Source organism: Xiphias gladius, chromosome 8 (assembly GCF_016859285.1).
Source record: "Xiphias gladius isolate SHS-SW01 ecotype Sanya breed wild chromosome 8, ASM1685928v1, whole genome shotgun sequence".
Classification (NCBI taxonomy): Eukaryota; Metazoa; Chordata; class Actinopteri; order Istiophoriformes; family Xiphiidae; genus Xiphias; species Xiphias gladius.
This window is the reverse complement of record NC_053407.1, coordinates 22,253,929-22,274,293: the sequence shown is the minus strand read 5'-3', so window position 1 is coordinate 22,274,293 and position 20,365 is coordinate 22,253,929. Positions and strand designations below refer to the sequence as shown.

General features: G+C 41.4%; 1 protein-coding gene across 1 annotated transcript in view; it reads left to right on the top strand.

Moving 5' to 3' along the window:
• Nucleotides 1–9,336: 9,336 nt before the first annotated feature.
• The window catches only part of nell2a (neural EGFL like 2a), a 77,569-nt gene continuing 66,540 nt past the window's right edge, over nucleotides 9,337–20,365 (top strand). Inside the window, exons 1-3 of the mRNA XM_040132287.1 lie at nucleotides 9,337–9,385; nucleotides 9,693–9,815; nucleotides 18,952–19,102. Of these exons, the coding sequence (XP_039988221.1) occupies nucleotides 9,337–9,385; nucleotides 9,693–9,815; nucleotides 18,952–19,102 (323 nt within the window). The remainder of the gene's footprint in view (nucleotides 9,386–9,692; nucleotides 9,816–18,951; nucleotides 19,103–20,365) is intronic.

Sequence of the window (20,365 nt, the reverse complement as noted above, 5' to 3'; positions counted from 1 at the left end):
CTGGGGGCATTTGGAGTTCTACCTTGCATCAGTTTAACAGTTTTTTTTCTTTTTTTAATCTAAATTTTTACAACAGTGCTAAACTTTAGGTGATGTGTGCAGATGAAACCTTGAACTTTTATATAGCTAAATAGCTAAATTTTATTTGAAAACTACCTAGAGATAGAAAAAAATGTACTAATCCAGTCTGAAATTTAATTGCTTAGATAATACTGAACATGATAATGAACATGTTGAACATTTGAAAATTTGGATTTATTAAGTTTGCATATGTTTATAGTATTTTAATTGAAAAACTTCAATTTACTTTTGCAGAGATTATTGGGTATTTTTGTGGATTTGTTTTAATTTTAACAGATTTTTTTTGGAGAATTTTTATTTAAATTACATTTTTTTAAAACACCTTACTCAGTCACAAAATCTTTAATACTGTGTGAATATTGCCCTGTCAAGCAATTAAACTGCTTCTATCAACCTTTGTTAACATTTGAAAATATAGTTCATAATTTATGGTATTAAAGCGAACCTAAGTTTTTCTTAATTTTGGTAGTATACAGTAATATGCGGTGGGAAATCCTGTCATCTCAAAGCAGGGAAATATAAATATTTCAAAGTCATTGGAGATAAAATACCTTATATACAAGTAAAAAGAAAAATCTGTTCATTAATGGCTGTGTGTCTGTGTCTCACGCCACGCTTAATTGGGACATCTCTAAAATGCATATAATCTACGTATTTTTAATTTAAGACCGATGAATAATTTCCAGCATAAAAATGGAGAATGTCTGAAACTTGAAAAATTAAACAATATTTATCCTATGCATAGTTTGAATATGTATTACTTTAGAAAGAAAAAAATCAAATGTTTGTAGAAGAAAAAAATTCTGTCATTGTGTTAAAGTACGACATTGTAGCTTCACACATTTAAAACCCTTGATATAATCCAAATATATTATTTTTCTTTTAAAAAGTCTTCTTGCATAAAAAATTTGTTTACTTGAGTGTGGCAGAAGTGGTCTTCCGAAGTCTTTCACCTGCCGGGGACTCTGGGCCTGGTTTTGGTAAGCTCCATGCTCAGGGCCCCAGGTTCTCCTCAGATGGTCACATGCTGCTCGTCTCAGGTGTCCACCTGTTGTTCCTTCTGAAGACGTCTGCAGCAGATTGTCGATGAGAAAGCTCTTTCCCGAGCTCCCAAAGCCCGGCAAAGCAGGAGAACCAGCCATATCCCTCCTGCTGCAGCTCTGAACTGAGACCATCCTGTTCACAAAGTGACCCGAGCACTTGAGTTCCCTCTTCAGCAGTCACAGCTCAGTGACACTAAATTCTCCTTTAATCCCTCCTTGAGTGACCAGGCCAACTTCATTAAACTCTGAAGAAAACAAAAGTTCTCTGCTCTTCCTCTTTTGGGCCTGCACTTTGCTACAGGGCTGTGTCGTGATTGGCTGAGAGGCTCTAATTTGCTTCTCAATTCAGATAAGGCTGGGGTCCTTTCTGGAGTGGCAGAAGGTGGGTCTGGCTCATTCATTATGTCAACTAGCCTATTAAATGATAGACACCAGAGACAATGAACTGCTGGCCAAAGTTTAACATGCACCAAACAGTCTTCTCTAGTTGTAAATAGTTTTCTCTTTTCTCCAGACTCCCTCAGAGCTCCATTGTACCTCTTACAAACCCCACAGCAGCTCATTTGCAATGTGCTTTTTTTTTCTGATTCATTTCAGAAACATTGCGCTGTCTTCTTGATTTCGAAATGATCCAAAAACAGGCCACATTAGTGTGAATAAATATGGAGCTGACAAAGTAATGTAATAAAATTTGAAGATGAGACTTTTTTTCTCCTCAAAGATCAGAGCCAAAGTGCAAGAAAAGATGATGACATGTAGGTTTTTTTTTTAGTTGTATGCAATTACATGATAAGACTTATATTAATGTTTCCATATAAAATTCTGCGTTTACTGTATTTAAAAGGTCTTTAAAATATAACTTATGAAACTGAACAATTTATGAAAATGCAAATGTTTCTGTGGATGAAACTGCACTTCACGTAATACCCAGACTGACAGTTTTGACATTGTATGATTTTTTTATAGCATGAACGCGTCATTATATATTGTAAATCTCCATGTCATTAACAATTTATTTGCCAATATTTCAGTAACAAAACAGCCTTTACTAACAATTACCTGTTCAGTTTTGGCAACTTTTGAGTTATTTTATTTTCCAGTAGGTCAAAACTTTTATTTTACACTTACAGACACCGTTTAAGTTCTGGCAGAATTCAGTTCTAGGTCAGGACTGAGAGATCCATGTGGCTCAACAGGCAGCAGACTCGACCGCTTAATTATTTATTTAGTTCGGTCTTCGGTGCGTTGGGGGCATATTTGAGGGTTGCAACTGTAAAGTAAAAACGGTCACAAACACACACGCATGTAGTGATGTTTTGACACAAACACGTCCAATGAGAGGCTTGTGTAACCTTTCACACTGCAACTAATGATCCTCAACATCATAATAGAAAGTCCAACAAGAGGGGCGCCAGACCCGGAGTTTAGGCACAGTAAACAGGCATATCCACACTGGTCGGGGGGTGTGAGGGGTGGCAGGGAGCTGCGGCCTGCGCGTGTAGATACCTCATGCTGAGCATGGAAATTGGCCCAGACAGCTCAGCCTATTGTGCGATGGCCAGGGAGCCAAAGGTTGCTTGTAATCAAATTTGAGGTTTTATTCCTGAGGCTGGTGGAGAAGGCATAGCGCTCACATGATGAGTGTTAGCAAGTCTGTGTGCACTGTCTACTTTTGTGTAGCGTGTGTGTGTTAACATGCTCCACATAGACCAGTGGCCGTGGTAGCCCCCCGAGGCTTTTTGTTTGGTGGAGTCATTTGTTTATACGACACACACAGAAAACATGAGGGAACCCCAGACTGCTCTCTAATGCTACTATTAACTGTATTTGTTTATAATTTATGATTCATGTGATAACACTGAGGATATTTGTTTAGTTTATTCATACAGTTACACCATCTCTCCCCATCAGTTAGCCTCTGAGCCAAAAAAAAATTAGGATCTGGGGCAAGTTGTTACGTGCACCCCGAAAACTAACAACCCTCCCTAGAACATTGTGTGTTCCTGTTAAAATCATGTGCTTCTCTGTGTGTTCACTGACATTTTAGGTAGAAAAAAAAATCTCACAGGACTTTGTGCACATTTTAAAAGGCGTCGCTAAGAGCGTATCATCATTAAGATTCACCACTTCGTAATTAGCCAGATTCCAATAGAGCTCTCCAGGAGAGGGAGGTATAATTAAGCTATTCTTAAACGGTAGGTCTTGGAAACACCCCGAAGCAAGTTCATGTGAATTTATTTGATGTCCATCTCTTCTTAGAAATGGAGGGAAAAAAACAGGGGTCCCTTCATTCAGCATTCCGACAATGGCCCCGTTGAAAGCTAGCACTCTGCAGACCGGCTGAGATCCCTTTTCTCTCTTATTTAACCCCACTAAAGCTCTTAAAAAGATACCGGCCCATTGCACACGCAATTGATATTCCACCACTCGAACTTAATATCGTGAATGGAGGGCCAGGCTCTATGAATCAGGAAGACAATGCGCTTAGCTTAGCAGCAAACTGGCACTTTGTGTGCAGTGTCTGTGCCCCAGAGGAGGAAGTTTCTAATGTGAGCCTCACAATTGTGTGTCTATAGAGTTCTAATGAGCTTCTGTATGCTGAGTGAATGGCTGCGGGCCATTCACCATGAGGGCCCAATGAGCCAGCTCACTGCACACATTCACAATGGGATCCAGGGGGAATGGGAGTGGCTGTGTGGAGCAACTGCACTGCATGGACAGTCTATAAAAGATCAACATACGTATAACCATGTTTCGATTAAGAGTGCATCCCTATTAAGCTAGTTACATTTAAAAATAAATCTTCTTCTCTTCGCGCCAGCCCTCCGCTGGTGAACCAAAAATGGAGCCTTTCAAAAATGGTCTTGAGAGTGGCTAAATGTTAAAATGCCAGCTTGTTCTTAAACTGTGTACAAGGACAGTGGCGCTTTTGCAAATCAATGACGTAAGCCTGCTCAGCCCTAGTTGGGGGGTTGTGCGGTAAATTAGCAAGAAGAAAAAAGTACCTCAGCGTACGGCCTCTGGAGCATGTTAAAGTCAAACTCATCAGTATTGTAAGTTAATATGGAGTAATTGGAGTCCGAAAGAGTCTCAATATTTAGTTCCTGAATTGCTGGTGCTCTTGGTTAAAATAATAATAATAATAATAACAATGATAGTGATGATAATTTTGCAAGAGAAACAATGTGAAAAGAGTGAGAAGATGGATATTTAAAGGGGTGGTTTATTTATTTATTTATTTTTAAAACTTGTTTTACCAGTTTATTTGAGAGGGACAGTGATTACTGATGACTCTAAACGAGCCAGAGTTTGCTCAAAATTGTACATTTTATCCACCGGACTCGACCAGATGTTAAAAAGGCTCCCCTACTCTAGATGGCTGCTAAACAGAGTAAAAACCCTCCATGTCATCTCAGTAAAGACAACACGTTATGAGCAAATACTAAAAAGACATAACCTCATGAAAGGCCCACGTAACCCAGCAACATTAAGGGACTCGTGTTTCACACTCTTCTCTAATTTGGCACACATTCATAGACACAAAAATTATTATTACAAGCGCTATCAATAATTATTTTCTCCCTCCACTGTCCGTTGCAACATGTGGTAGATATGTAATAGGCAGTCCTGAAGTATTACTATCTCCCAGTGAGGTTTTTTGATGTCCAGAGTATTTTTCATTAGCAGCTACACACAGTTACAGTATTGAATCCCTGTAATCGAAACAGATCATGCCACTGTGTGACTCAACAAATCCAAAAGAGGTGTCATTACCATCAGGATACAGATAAAACCTCTCTTGGATCCACCAGTCCCTTGAGGGGGGTCCTGGAGTACATAGTCTTTTCTTATTCCTTTTTCTTTTCTTTTCCCTTTTGATTTACACTCTACCTTGTCCTCACAGCGACTTTGTGTTGCCCATGTCTCAGTTCAGCAAGTGTTTAGCCTTGGGATGGTCCAAGGGTGACACTGTCTGTCCGACCTGAGTACTACTATACTTTGATACTGTGGCTGCAATTCACTGCCATGAACACAAGATGGCACTGAGAGAGTGAGGTCTGTCTGTATTTCAGTTGATTAATGCAGTTGATTAATTATTTTTTTGTAATCTACTTTTTAAATCTAGCCTTTGTTTAACATTGTCTCTGGAAAAAAAAATTTGTGCTGATTTTTTTTATTAAACTTTATTTTATCTATGTTTTTGTCAATCACTTACTTTCAGTGCATTCATAAATGAGAGGTACTGGAATGCATCTTGCAATCTTCAGATTGTTTCTGTTAATTGCTTGTCAATTAGTTAAACTAAGAACTTGAGCTTTTTGTGATGTTGCAGTTCTTATGTGTCCCCTTAACAGAACAGGAGCATTAAATGCCTGAAAATGCAAATTATACAAAACCAGGGGCTTTACTATGACATCAGTCATACTTAAAAATGAATCAAAATCTACTGAACTGTGAAAACTCTTTGTTGTCAGTTTCACTTACGTCATATTATTCTTTATATTTAAATGAATCATATAACTTCAAATTAGTGTTAATGAATATGAAACACATTTAGCACAGGGAGGTAATGGATCGTTAGAGCATACCGTTTTTAAAATGACTCACGAATGTCAGATTTGAAAGACAGACAAGGTCAATATCACATGGAATTATGCAACAAATGAATCCCAGGAGAGCTCTGTGGGAACAATGGGGCCAGTTTTTTTTCTGCAGTTCATTCAAATCCTGGCGGAGGTACTGTAAGCGATTTCCATTTTGTCTGTGGTATCAGTATGTCTGTATGGTGCCCTTATGGCCCAGAGGGAGTAAGTCCTTGAGAGATTTGTAATGCATCACCCATCTGGTTCTTTTCGAGATGAACGAAAGGACTGCCACTGTGCCCCTGAGAGAGTCGGTGTGTGTGTGTTTGTGTTTGTGTGTGTGTGTGTGTGTGTGTGTGTGTGTGTGTGTGTGTGTGTGTGTGTGCGTGCGCGTGCGCGTGTGCGTGTGTGTGTGCAAATGCAAAGTGTGGGTTGGCACTGTGTGCATGTATTACTTTCCATTCTTGGCTGGGTGCATGTTTTAATGACTCTTATTTTCCTGATGGCACTTTAGGAAATGACAACTTGTGGGTAATACAAAGTAATTACATTTCCTGTGTCTGGACCCAGAAGAAATCTAGTTTTATTAATAATGAATAGAGGGTTGGAGGCCCTCTTACACAGCAGATGTGACACTGCATGGAGAGCCGTTGCTTGCCTTTGTTTTATTGACAATAGCAACCCATTAGCTAAACACTGTGGACCTATGAACAAGCTATCTGAATTGGAGACACGTAAGAGCCTATTTTACAAAATATATCTGTTTTGCATGAATTATAATTAAAACAAAACACGTTGTGGCATTAATGAAAACCGTGTTGAAGGGGAGGCAGATTGATATGACAAATATGTTGGTGTTAATCTGCGGTACTAAGCAAGGGGCTGTGCACCACACATGGATCTGGAAGTGTCCCTATAATCATATCTGCTGGCTGTCACTTGTCAGTCTACTTCAACAGACCAGCACAGCTAACAAAAGACTTTCCCTGCGATCCAGGGATTGGCTGGAGTTTGTTGTGGACTTGGAATTGCCTCTGAATAAGCCTCTACAAAAAGGCTTCAATTAATGTCCATCTGGCAGGATATTTATTAGATTCTGGGAAAATGTAACTGTTTATCACCCTAAAATAGAAAAAAAAAAAAAAAAAACCATCGCTAGCATAGCGTGGCTGCTGATTAAAACAATTATGTTTCAGAAATGGTGATTGATTCCATTGATGAAGAAGATGCAATAATAAACAAACATCCAAAGCACAAAGCATCTGTGGTCTATAAAAAGGCATTAACAAAGCTGAGTCACACAGGCAGCCGAGCAATCCACTTTAATTCATTTTCATATCACCTACCGAAAAGCCAAACTTCAACTTTACTCGATGACTAATTGAAGAAATGAAACTGTATGGTGACAGGAGGTCATCACAATTATCATAGAACAATTAAAGCATTTATGACACTCTGGTAAACGTGAAATGCTTCGAGACAGTTGGTATTTTCTCGACTGACCTCTATTCTTCATGAGGACAGATGAGACAGATGGTTTGAAAGAGGAGTAAAGGAGGCCATCTACTTCAAAATGGAAGAACCATTCCTGAACAATAAAGAGGGGCCTTACTTATCAACCGCTCATAATGCTGTCCCGCCGCTTTATTTCATGAGACTCTAGACTCCCACGATTGCCATATGACCACCAGAGAGGTTTAAAAGCCTGGGCACTCTCCACCTGTCAGTCGAACAGATGAAGCCTCTTGGATGTGTGCTAGAACATCTCCAGGACCAAGAAACAGAAAATCCAGATGCCTTTGGCTTAGAACTTCTCGTTCAATTTATGTCTTTGACTTTTTTATAGCAGCCACATACTGTAGTATCACAAGAATAAGAAGTGTGATGGAAAAAAAACTCCAAAAATATTAATTAATGCTTATTTTTGCTTTATTTTTCTACGTTTTTTTAAAACCGTAATGACCTGCCCACGGGACAGTCACTACAAAACAGCGCAGCCATAAGAAACAGGTAGTCTTGGGTTTGAAAATTTCACCCAGTGTTAACACCATACAGCTTCAGTGAAGACGTGGCACTGACTGAATGTGTAGGCCAGTTCGAAGTGTGAGGGAAATGTAAGATTAAATGTTACTCGCCTATTCACGTAACATTTTTCAATTTTAGGTATATTTTGTCATTTTTGTAAAATGTCATTTTCAATGTTCCCAGTTGACATCATTATTATAAAAAGCATTTTTGTCAAGTGTTGGATCAGATATGTGGATGATATCCCACTCTTCGGTCCAAACGTATTAGCAAGCGAACGTTAGTTTTGTCAGTTGGTTCAGTCAGCTTACGCACCAGTCACGCCTGGCAGTTGGTGGGCGTAGGTGTTTAGTGACAAATAGTTAATGGTAAGTTCAGGTTTTCCAACGCAACAGTCAGAAATTATATGTCAAGCACATGTGTAACTAATATCGTTACCAACAGCCTCATTCCAGTACCCCAGTTAGCCTTGCAGGCTAGCAGCCTTTGAAACCGGTAAACCTAAATCAAATGCAGCCACAGCTAATGCTATCAATTACAGCTGTGGCTTTCCTGCTATAATCTTATGTTATACAGACATAAACGAAGTTTTCAGTTCATTTAAATATAATAAAAATTATGCTTAAGCTTTATTTATTTATTTATTTTTGGTCCTTTCTTTCCTAATAACTTGGTAATAATTTCTTGAAATTGACTTGGAAAGTAAAAGGAAAGAAACGTCATGCTAATTCTAGGCGGTAGGTATTAGTAGGTTTAGTTTAAAAGCATTTGTTGCTGTCCAGAGGGAGGCTATTTAATCGAAAGAGCTACTCAATTTACACTCAAGTGATTACTTATTTACTCATTTTATTACTGGACACCTCATTCTTCATATATGTTGATTTATGCGCTGACCTGCTCTGCGCTGATTAGCAGCTTAGCATTTAACTGGAATTAATCAACTGAACACTGAGTCTATTTTACCGACATTATTTTTCCAAATGAAGTGGTTGTTTCCAGGGGGAATTCTGAGGAATTTATTGGGAATGTACTAAAATGACTCTTTTCCCCTTCGGGGATTAATGTGCGCTGTGGACACTTGATTATTCTTGGCAACAGGCGTGGCTGAAATCGATAGCAGCAGGCGTTTGGCTCCATCGCGGCCACGGGGGGGCTCCGTTGTCCCGCTCCCCGTCTTTCTCTCTCGCCGCCCGAACGGGCTCAGCCTCGGCTCTCCCCGCCTCCCTCCGCTCCTCCCTCGGCGGCCGCAGCTCTCATTCACGCCGCTGCAGGAGCGTCCGTGGAGCTGGCGAGGCAGCGGCTGCTCGCTTTTGTGCATCCTCCGTTTTCCCCCACCTGTGCCGCGGATGGTGCCGATGGAGCAGACATTACCTTACATGGAATAATTTGTACATTGTTACGTTTTTTTTCTTCTTCTTCTTTACGGATTTTTCTTTTTTGCATCACTGGGCATCTAAAGTTGTGATGATGCCTCCGCTCAACATTTGGGATTGGTAATAGCCTCCTGTGCGAAGGTGATAACATCATTCGCATGTGATTGAAAGATACTGTCTCTCGGAAGTGGACAAAACATGGACTAATTTTTTTTTTAATATACATTCACCATGGGATTATTACAGCTATTTCTGGTTCTCAGCATATTTTGCTCCTCAGGTAGGACACGGGGCTGTCACTGATTCTCTTGCGAGGTGTAGCCAAGAAGATGAGATACATGATTAAATTATGTGTTGTTTTGGATAATTTGCCACCTAGTCTTCTCAAAGACAACCAGACCTACTTGATTAATCAGCTTGGACATTGTACACTGTACACTAACCTCCCATCTCTTCCCCTGACACCAGCAGGATTTTTATTTTGATTTTTTTTAATTTTTTAATTTTATTTTTTACTAGCATCACAGGTGTCCTTGCCTGCTAATACCAATTACAATAATGTTTTTGTGTTTGCATTTTAGTTCTAGGTTTTGGGGTTGACCCTGCCCTGCGCATCAGCGTGTTTGATGAACTAACACTTGGAGAGGGCTTTGATGGAGTTACTCAGGTCCAGGGCTTCCACAGCGAGTCTAGAGCTTTCCACTTCCAAGGTACAGTAACATACACACACACACACACACACACACCCCTCGTATTCTCGTTCATAGATGGAAGATAAACGGTCTCCAGATGAGGTGATCTACATGTGAAGCAATGCTGACCAAACTGCTCGTAGTGAAAACTGACTCTCACAAACGTTGCTGTGCTTTTAGGATTTTGTTTTAACGACTTAAAAGTCCGCTCCTCTAGTGAGACGCTTTGATGTAGAGCTTTAACTGAAAATGTCAGATCATCTGATAATAACTGGAGCCCCTATGCCTGTATGTGTTTCTTACTGTCCATAGCACGACGGTGGAAGAGACTGTCAGGGGCGACATACGGTGGATTTTCAGTGTTCCTCTGTAACGGGACCGAGCTCGGTGGCCCCTCAGACTTGCCACCTGCCTGGGCAATAGGCAGCGCCAGGTCCTCCTGAAAAAGTGGAGCGAGCAGGGCGAGCAGAGGGGGGAGAGACGGGTGAATCACGCAAAGAATAAAAAAGACTGAGCATAATCAGATTAGGCAGGGACAAAACCCTGTGTTCACGGAGACGCATGACGTGAGTCCGGAAGGTGAATGGACCCCCACGCTAGAATAGAAGCATTGGGGATCCTCTGCAGTCTGTAACCAGGGTAGAAGAGTTAGTCAGATATCCACGTCGTCAGTTATAAGCCAGTGATTAGGCTAAAGACGTTATCTGTGGCATTTAGCAAATGGCAGTGTGCAAAATGGAGTTGTCAAAGCTTCAGTCATGCTTGACTTTTATAAGCACTGTTTTGCCAGTGTAACATCTTTGTCATTTGATGTCAGACACTCATTGCAGTCCAAATGAGATTGTTAACAGTCCCATTACAGGGATGGAGATGTCTATCATAACCCCAGCCAAAAGTAGCGACGGAGGAAATTGCTTTTGGCTCCCAGATCAGTGGCAAAACCAAAAGACGTGGCACTATTCAAATCTTCACGAGAAAGGATCTAAACACGGCTCACATAATGTACCAAAGTGACAGTGTTGTTTTGGGACAGAGAAACGCCACAATAATTTGTCGACATTTCTCTGCCTCCCCACTCCTCGCTGATATCTTCTAATCTCCCCGCGCAGCCTCTGAGACAGCAGCACTTCTGCATGGAGCAGCAACTCCAGCATCTCCGTGAATACAGGCCATTTGATGTCCTCTGTGTAGACAACACTCAGAAGTGCCTTACCCACAAGGAAGAGTTGGAGAGAGGGAAAGAGAGAATTAGAGCAACAAAGACAGTCATAGAAAGAAGCTCCCACCGCTTTTTTCATGACATAAAAAACATGACGACTTGCAGCTCTCTGCCATTGCTCTCTGTTATTTCTCTGCATTACCTTTGCTAAGTACATTCAGTTACCCAGGCGGACCAGGCAGTGTGTTATTTATGGCACTGCTTGCCTCCATCCTTCATTTGGGATGTCTATGTTAAGATGTTATGTTGGGTAAGGGGGGGGGCAGGGAGAGGCATACCAGCAAAGCAGACCCGGGCTTCTGCTTGTGTGCGATCAGAAATAGACAGGGAGAGGCACCATACAGCGCTGTAGAGATGCAGGGAGAGTGAGGGAAAGAAGATGAGATGGAAAGAAAATGAGAAAGAAAGAAGGAGGGAGAGATGCGGAGCAGGGCTGTCTGCCAGCTGTTTGATAGACGGCGCTGATTCCACATGTATGGATGCTTGGCTGGCTGGGACCAGCAGACAGGCCCACGGTGACATTCCGATGCTCATTAGATAGCAGGCAGAACATATCCATGGCTGTCCCCTCCGCTGCCTGCCTGTCTGCCTGCCTGCCCGCCTGCCCGCCTGCCCGGAGGGTTGGTTGTTATCTCTGGGTGCTGGGTGGAGGCAGGAGGAGGAGTATCTGCCGAGAGCTGAAAGAGAAGGAGCAGGAGGAGAGTGTATTTCACACTATAGGAATGTGTATATGTGCATGTGTGTGGATAAGCAATCGTGGTGTACCAATTCCTATTTGCTATAGCCGCTAAAGTATGTTGTTTTTGTGTCTGAGAAAGACAGAACGGAGCGCGGTGAGCAGTGGAGTGATTGCTGTTTAGCCCGACCCTGATGATGCTTTTGAAGGTAGCTGTCAACGCTACGCTGCATGGCATCAGGAGGGATGGACCTCAGGGACAGGCGTAATAGAGATGGAGAAAAGCCTCCGGGCTATGCTCCTCTCATGTCCTGATGCCAGTTGATGCTCAACCACGCCACAGATTCGTCAGATCATTAGCCTTCCCCCACACTTTTTAATATCGAGACATTTAGACGTCTATCTGTCTCTGCTGTATAAACAAGCACAGGGGCCACACCCAGAAGCACTCCCTTCCCCCAACACACATGCACCCACACTCTCTCCCTCTCTGGCTACAAGCGTTGTGGACCAAACTCATTCGAAGAGCAAACAACACAATTGCTAGAAGCATCCTTTCAGCTGCGGTGCAAGACTCCCCTGAAATCGTATCTGTGTGTGTGTTTGTGTGTGTGTGTGTGTGTGTGTGTGTGTGTGTGTGTGTGTGTGTGTGTGTGTGTGTGTGTGTGTGTGAGAGAGAGAGAATCCTGTCTGTCTCAGAAGCATGTTCTTGGTGACTGTCTGAACACTGCCAGTGAGTTGTTCCTCTGTATGTTGTGGTGATTATGTCCCTGACTGCAGCAACACTGAAGTGTAACAGGATGGAAGAGACCTGTGTATAATACAGCAAAGCTTTGAGTGTGTTATCTTGTACATGTGTGTGAAGGAGGAGAGAAGACAGAGGGGCTGTGTGTGAATGGGAGTTTTCCTGCATTAATGTGTGTGTAGACAAGTGCTTTGAATAGGAATGGCAATCGTGCGTTTCTAGTGTAGGAGCTACACTTTCCAGCTACTTTTAACTATAATACACTGAGGTACTGCGCTATACTGTATAATGATGTAATGCATTGGGTGGGAGGGCCGCTTAGTCTTTCAACTGTACAGCCCAGATTCAGGCTGCTGTATAGGTGAGCAGCTTCCGTGCTCTCTGCTGTATCTGTATTGAGCAGGTTCGGAGGGTGCCAGTCTCTAGCTAACCCCACCACTTTAAGGAAGGACAAGAAAACACAATGGAAATTTACCAGGGATCAATAAGGTAATTAAAACTGACAAAAGAGGTCAGTGTTGCGCTCATTCTAAACGTCTCTGCCCTCTATGTGCTCTAAGGTGCTTTGGATAAGAGCTACTACCACATTTTGCAGTTTGTTCCAGTACAGTTCCTGATGCATGATGCGCTGCCGATGCACTGCAAATCTCCACTACACAGAAAGAACCAAAAGTATTGTGTGATATAGAGAAAGGTGCTAGAATCATGCAAGTAAGTATTTAGAGAATTTTTTCTCTAAATACAGTTGATAATTATTCTGCCAGTGGCGAAAAATTGGAAAAATAACTCGATTTTGTTTTTAAACCACCAAAAAATTCTAGCCTTATACGAGGCCTTAAGACCATTAAAAAGACTTAAAAGAGTAATTTAGTGATTTAGTATTGCACCTCCATAAAATTGTGACTTGCAAGAGAGAATTAAAAAAAGAGTGTTGAAAATCGATGCAGCAAAAGCTGAGATATCCTGACCTTTAGTCCTTATGATCCCAAAACAGCTGTGACTACTTCTAATGCTGCTCAGTGGTGTTGGTAGACCCATTCTGCCTGGAGAAGCCCCCCGGCTTTCAATGTCCAAGCCTCTGGTTTGTAACAACGGTTTTCAGTTAAAGTTTTTATTCACCACACCGAGGCTAACGCTGGTGACATCACTCAGGTTATTTTCTCTGGGCTTCTCCCTCCGAAATAACACTCTGTGTCATACTCTACATGATGAGTACATTGACCTTAACTTGCAAAACTGGTCAAGATTTAAGCATTTTTTTTAGTTAGATATAAGCAATGCCAGTCTAGAAATTCAATATAAAGCTGCTCAAAACTATTTTTCCTTCAGTTCAGCTTGGTATAAGAGTTAATATTTCATACCCTAATGGTGAGTAGCTTAAAGGATAACCCTAACATTTTATATTTTAAAAACAGTACCGACACACCCAAATGTACGTTAAAAGCATCATTGGTTGCTCCTTTCCATAATGGCTACAAAGAGCTCCCTTACTAAAGTGATTTCAGTGTAATAGATACGGAACAAAATCGGCAGTCCTTGATGTGTGTAAAAATGCACTCCAAAGTTTAGCTGAAGCTATTATGAGGCTTCTGCAGTCTGAGTAAGACAAATCAGTTGGGCTTTTTTCCAAAGCTAAACTTTTTAGTGTGAAATTCCACCTTTGTGCTTCTGAGGACAGTGTTTCCTTGCTGAACCGCAGCAGAGGGGATGGTAACACAAAGTGAGAATTTGGTACTAAAAAGACTGTTTGGAAAATACCCAACTGGTTTGTCTAAGTCGGACATCGGAGGCCTCACAGTAGTGTATGCTGAACAGTAGAATTTTTACACGGAACAAGGACTGCAGATATTGTATCCCAACACTTACATTAAAATTGCTTCATTACAGTGACCAATAAGTGTTTCAATGTAGATAAAGGCATGTGGGTACCCTTTTGGGATAGACTTGAAAAAATATTAACCCAACCGTGAGGCCATAATGAGTGCAAAGACTCATTGTTTTAAGAATTGTCTTAAGAAGTTTTTGCTATGTTCTGTTAGCCAAAAACTTCCTTTTCCAAACTGTTGACTGACATGATCCCCAGCTCTTTGTGTTCAAAGTCTTCTGAGGCGAGCCAGATCCTGCGTTCCACACAGGAGCACCGGTGACCATGGAGAGAGAGATATTTCTATCCCTCCCCAGGGCAGTTATACAGTTGGGTGGCTGGAAGGCTGTCATTAGCTTTGTATATGTGTGAATGTCAGAGAGGCGGTCACTGAGGAGGCGATCTAAGAATTGGGGAGAAATTGCTGGCCAAAGCAGTCCTGGAGGTGCCCTTGGCTCAGTTTAGTATTTGTTCCAGGAGAGTGGAGACACAGTGGGGGGAGATGGGGCGCCGAATGCAGATTGACTGAGCTCGGTGGAATATTCAGGAGCTGTAATGACCAGCTTTTTTGGGGTCGGTCTGTGTATCAGCATATGTGTGTGTGTGTGTGTGAGTATGTGTGTGCATGCAGTCATCTTTTTGGGAACCCGTGTTTCTGCATATCTCCCCTCTCTGTATTGACTCAGTGTTTGTGTGGAGCTGTAGGCTAGCCAAAAGGCCCGTGTTCTAGTGTATGCGTGCGTTTGTAAGTGCTGTCGTCTACACCTGTTTGCGTACTGTACACGCGCGTGTTCACAAACGCATATGCGTGTGTGTGTCGACGGTAATGAAAGGTTTGGAGTTTGCTGCTGGTGGAGAGTTTATCATTACTCTAATCCCTCTGGAGAGAGATTCTCTTGCCTAACCCTCCCACATGAGTTCCTCACTGCTAAGGCCAGCTGATAAACTGTATTGTTTTAAATATGCTCTCTCATTTTTCAAATAGAAATATCATATTAGTACATTTTTTAAATTTTATGTTTTTGTTCCTTCCTTTGCTGATTGTTTATTCTGACCCATCTTGGCTCTTTGTCTTAACTGCATCTCATGGCTCGCTCACTTTTAACTGGTGGAAAGATGGCTTATTCGCAAAATGTTGTTGAAGAGTTGTGGCAAAGACGTAGGAGGTGTTATTTTGTTCTGGCAATCCACTAGAGACCAAAGAATGAAAGTCCTCATCATTCACATACAAAAGTAGCTATGATCTTATGTAATATCAGTAATACTGGTTTTAGTCACAGTTTCCTCTGGGAAATAATTAAAATCAGAAGCCAAACGTGTAATGAACATAAAAATACACTTCAGAGTGTTTTCTTTTTGCTCAAAAAATGGGGAAAAACTACCTCTTTCCAGTACAAAAACTCCCATTCTGTAAGTACAGGTAGAACTGAATGCAGTGTGTGCAAAAAGGATTGTGTCAAAAGCCGGGTGTATCTGGACTCTCAAGCTTTGCTGCAGGGCACCTGTTCTAAATGCTAAATGTGTGAGCAAGTGACTGGTACAGCACTGCCAATAGACTTCCATGAGAATGCATGAGAGTGTCGGGGGATTACAGCTGTGTACCAGGGGTCAGACAAAATAGACCACAGACCATATTAGACAGTTTAAGACTAGAAGTGAAGCTCGGGGATGGAAATCGTGGCCTCACTGTAACCATTAAGGTACAATGTACCCAGGAGATAAGATTAGGGTGTAGCCCAAAGCCGTGCTTCCTAGGGATGCTGTTGAGCCTGAGGCTTTTGGTGAGCTCTGGTCAGCTGATAAAACTTTGTCTCAAAAACACAGTTTTCTCACAATCAGCCGGTCCTTATATCCTCTAAACAACTAGGAGAGATGACAAGACCTGTGTTACTGCGCTGAAGAATGTGCTGATTAGGATTTTAAGTGCTACATCATCATTTTCAAGCTATTTTGTGTCAGTATCTCACATCAAAGTGGTCGTTAGGAGCAGGTGGCTGCCCCATCCAGACGCCTGCCAATAGATAATCGACCAAAGGCCCCCTCAGCAGGGCCACATTGATTTGGCAGGGAAGAAAGCTGACCCTCCCATCACAGCACAAGCTAATCTGCTGCTCTTTCATGTATGTTTTCAGAAATGCAGAGATGTTACTGCTATAGCTGTCTTAATCTTCATTTGAGTGCCGTTTAAGAGTGTTGAGATCACGCTTTTCATACAGGCAACTCTACAGACCCATCTTATCACTCCGTCCAAATGAGAAGATGCCTCCTCCGTCCAAATGAGAAGATGCCTCCTCCCTCCAATCCCCCACAGTCCCATTTGAAGCAGCCCCTTCCCCTCAAAGCATAAAGACTGGCAATGAGAGTCATCCACTCATAGATCAAAGGCTCATGGCGGCCAAGCTTTGGAGCAGCCCAGTGGTAGCGGTTCCTCAATCCTCACCATCCCCCCTGCCTCATCAGCCCTCTCTCAGTGTGGACCCCTCCCCGACATCTGCTCCCACTGCGCTCGTTTTGCCCATGATTGAAATGTCAGTGTACTCTCTGTTCAACACATGGCATGGCAATAGACTGACCAACGCATATTGTCATAGACATTGTAAATCCGGTTTGGCTTGAGCTCATCTTTGCTTCAAAAGTGGAAAACTGCACAAGCATTTTTCTGAAAAAAAAAAAAAAATCAAAATTACTCAAGTAAAAGACACCCACTTTTATCTTAAATTGCAATTCAATAATTTGGATCAAAACAAAAATAATTTCCAATCATTTCTGAGATTATCGTCCACCGTGGTCATTTGCATTTTGTTATTAAGTGGGATCTGTTGATGGCCGCAGATTACTGCAAAGCAGAACTCCTGTTGCGGTCATTGGACCATCTGTCCCACCTCGGCCAATGACACTGGAATGATCCTCCACTGGCAATGCAAAATGCATGAAAGCGTGCCCTGTGCATCTCTTCTGCTGAGCAACGAATCTAGTGAACATTTTTGTTTAGACAGAAATGACTCAAAATATGTCCCTGATGGGCTTAAAAGCCTACACCAAGAAAAGGCTGGTGCTAGTACAGTGAGTGCACGGTGAAAGTCTGCATGCTGTCATTGTGTCGTATATAAGCGATGAGTACACCAGTCTTCATCGCGGTGACGCTTGCTGTTTCATATTGTATTGTATTAATTGGCTTCTCCCACCAGCTGGAAGTAATGTTAATACACTGAGGAAAAGCCACCAGGCTAGCTTCCTGGAGCGCTTAAGTGTGCCAGGGCATCTTGCATGCATCCCATAGCTGGAAGTGAACTCTTTGATGTGATTGCTTCTGAGAAATGTCATCATTTATTGATGCTTCCATTAAAGTAGCATAGACGTCTGTGCAGAGTTGGAGAGGAGGAAAGGGACTCACTGGTGGGAACGGGAGCTTACGAGCTAACTACACAGACAATGCCCTCCCATCCATACCAGCAGCATTAGCCTTTCACTTCTTCTCCCCAAATCCTCAAATTTTTATCTCAAGTCCTAAAACAAGTCAAGAACAAAGTGTTCGATCCATTGATCTGATTTTTGGGTTGTTATCGAATGATGTTAGCCCGTGGATGACTTCAGGTTTTGTTCTATGGTGAATGACCTGACCTCATCCTGAAAGCACTTAAGCATCAAAATGGCTGCTGTCTAGTTTCCTAATACCACAATTTGACAAACATCCTCATCATTACTTTAAGAAGGCTCGAGGTGACATAAACCTTTATCAAAACAGGTTTACATCAACATCATCAACCAATTTTCAGAATTGAGTAAAATAGAATTAGTGTTTGACTTGCAACTTCCTGAAGTGTGAGTGAAATGACAGTTTATGGGAAGAACAGTTTTAAGCTCTGTAAAACAGTTCGATAAATCATATATTCACTTAAGGTATGAAATATTTTAAAGGACATTTGAAACATTTTCTTTCATACAACTAAGTGCGTTTAGCGTTGATTTTTCATTTATGAATTCAAATATGTCCAGAGAGTGAATACATCAAATATTTACAGCATATGGCCTGTGAATTCCCAGCCAAATGTTCTGTAGTTCTGTACAGCAAATTTTCCTGTTTAATGACTTGTATCCCTAAAATGTCAGCAGTGAATTTCATTTCAGCTACGGCATATTTTAACATCAGATCACATCATAAACTGTTGTATAAAATTCAGGGTAATATAGCTGCCGTCATCTCATCAGCGTTTTCACTCCAGACATCTATTGTTTAAATAAGTAAGGTACTGATACTAATTTACTACAACAATGAACTAATTAAGGTTGACAAAAATGTCTAGATTTTGATAAAGAAATTTATTTTTTTATGTATCCACATACATTAATTAACACAGTGTGTCTATATTTTTGGTTTGGAGCAAAATACACAATCTTAATCCACATTTGTAATGCGTTTAAAAATTCTTTTTTATGTGCAACTACAACTCCTGCCCTTCAGTGGCGTCATCCTGTCATCAATATATTCAGCAAAAGTCTTTGTAAGGTTAATGAAACATAGATGTTAAAGACACATCGGTAGCTCTATTTTTTATTTTCAAAATATTTTTACAGTTTAAAAGACAATCTCCGCAATGAAGTGGCTTTTTAAAGGTGTAAATAATATCTGATATGTCTGTCTTCATTCAGGGTCCTCCAGGGAAGTCAAGGCTCCTGTTGAGGTCTCAGAGCAAATGGTGCAGAAGCTGAGAGGCAAGAATGAGTTTACTGTGCTGGCGACCCTCAAACAGGATCACCTCAACTCTGGGGTCATCCTCTCCATCCATCATTCGGAGCACAGGTAGGATCAGTTCACACTTCGCAGTATATTATGTTTAAAATTTGTTTTAAAATACACCGAATAAGGGTATGCCATGCCATTCCTTCAAAATATATACCATTTATTTATACCATTTGTTATTTTTGGTATTTGCAGATATATAACAGAAATGCATACAGATTAAAAAAAAAAAAAAATCAAATCAATGTAATGTAGAATATGTGAAAAAACATGTCAAATGGAGTACAGGAAAGCTGTATATAAAGTTGATTTCTAAATTTAGTAGCACTCTCTGTCATATCAGCAGTCTATAATACGTTGATTGAAACGTATTTAGATGCTTTACACGCCAGTCGAACAAACAAAGCAAATCACTCTGTATGCCAACGTATTATTCACAGTCCATCAACGATCCAAACATTGAGTCCAAAATCGTGGATCGAAAACTAACGACACACTATCTGCAGTTAGCATGCTAATGTTTCCATTAGTTTGTGGGAGCTGAGCCGTTGGATGATCAGGGCAGCAATCTGAATTCCACATAATGCACTGATTGAACAGTTTGTACATTAAAGTCGGTCCTGAGAAGAGAGCTCACAGGGATGTTAATGACTTTTCCCGCTGCTGATTAGCTTTCCCGGCCATTCATATGCAACTAAGCAGCGCTGCATGGTTTCATTTGGAGACATGGTAAGGAATAATTCAGCATCAGAAGTGTTAGCTAGTGCGTTGGTGGAGCCAGGATGAATGTGCATATTAGATGCAGTTTACAGATAAATCAATTCCATTGCTTCACTTGCATAATTGTGTATTTTACTTTTGAATATTTTTCCAGCAAATGACTCTAGTTTAAATAAGTCTGTCTTTAGAGGCCGAGGTGATGAGTGTGTATCGGGAGCTCCTTCCATTAGTGTCGCTATGCTGGATGAATCTCTGTGGTGTGGAGAAAAGGATTCTCCTAGAATACTAATACACCAATGTAAAGAGGTGAACCTCTACATGTAGGCCATTGTTGTGTGTTGCTGATGTTGCACTTAACAGTCATATAGGACCATTATGCTTGACTACTGATGGGATTAAATTCTAAATGGCGCTGCAAATCTGGGTAGATGTGAGTGCACTGCATGGAAATGAGTGACGCGTTTGTTTCTCAGCACTTGTGCTGAGAGGAGCCGCAAGTTTAGACGCTTTGGTGATGCATGCAGGTTTTATGTGGGAACAGAAATAAGGATTTGCTTCCAGTGAGGAGACCTAATTATGTGGCTGTTACTGGAGGCAGGTTGC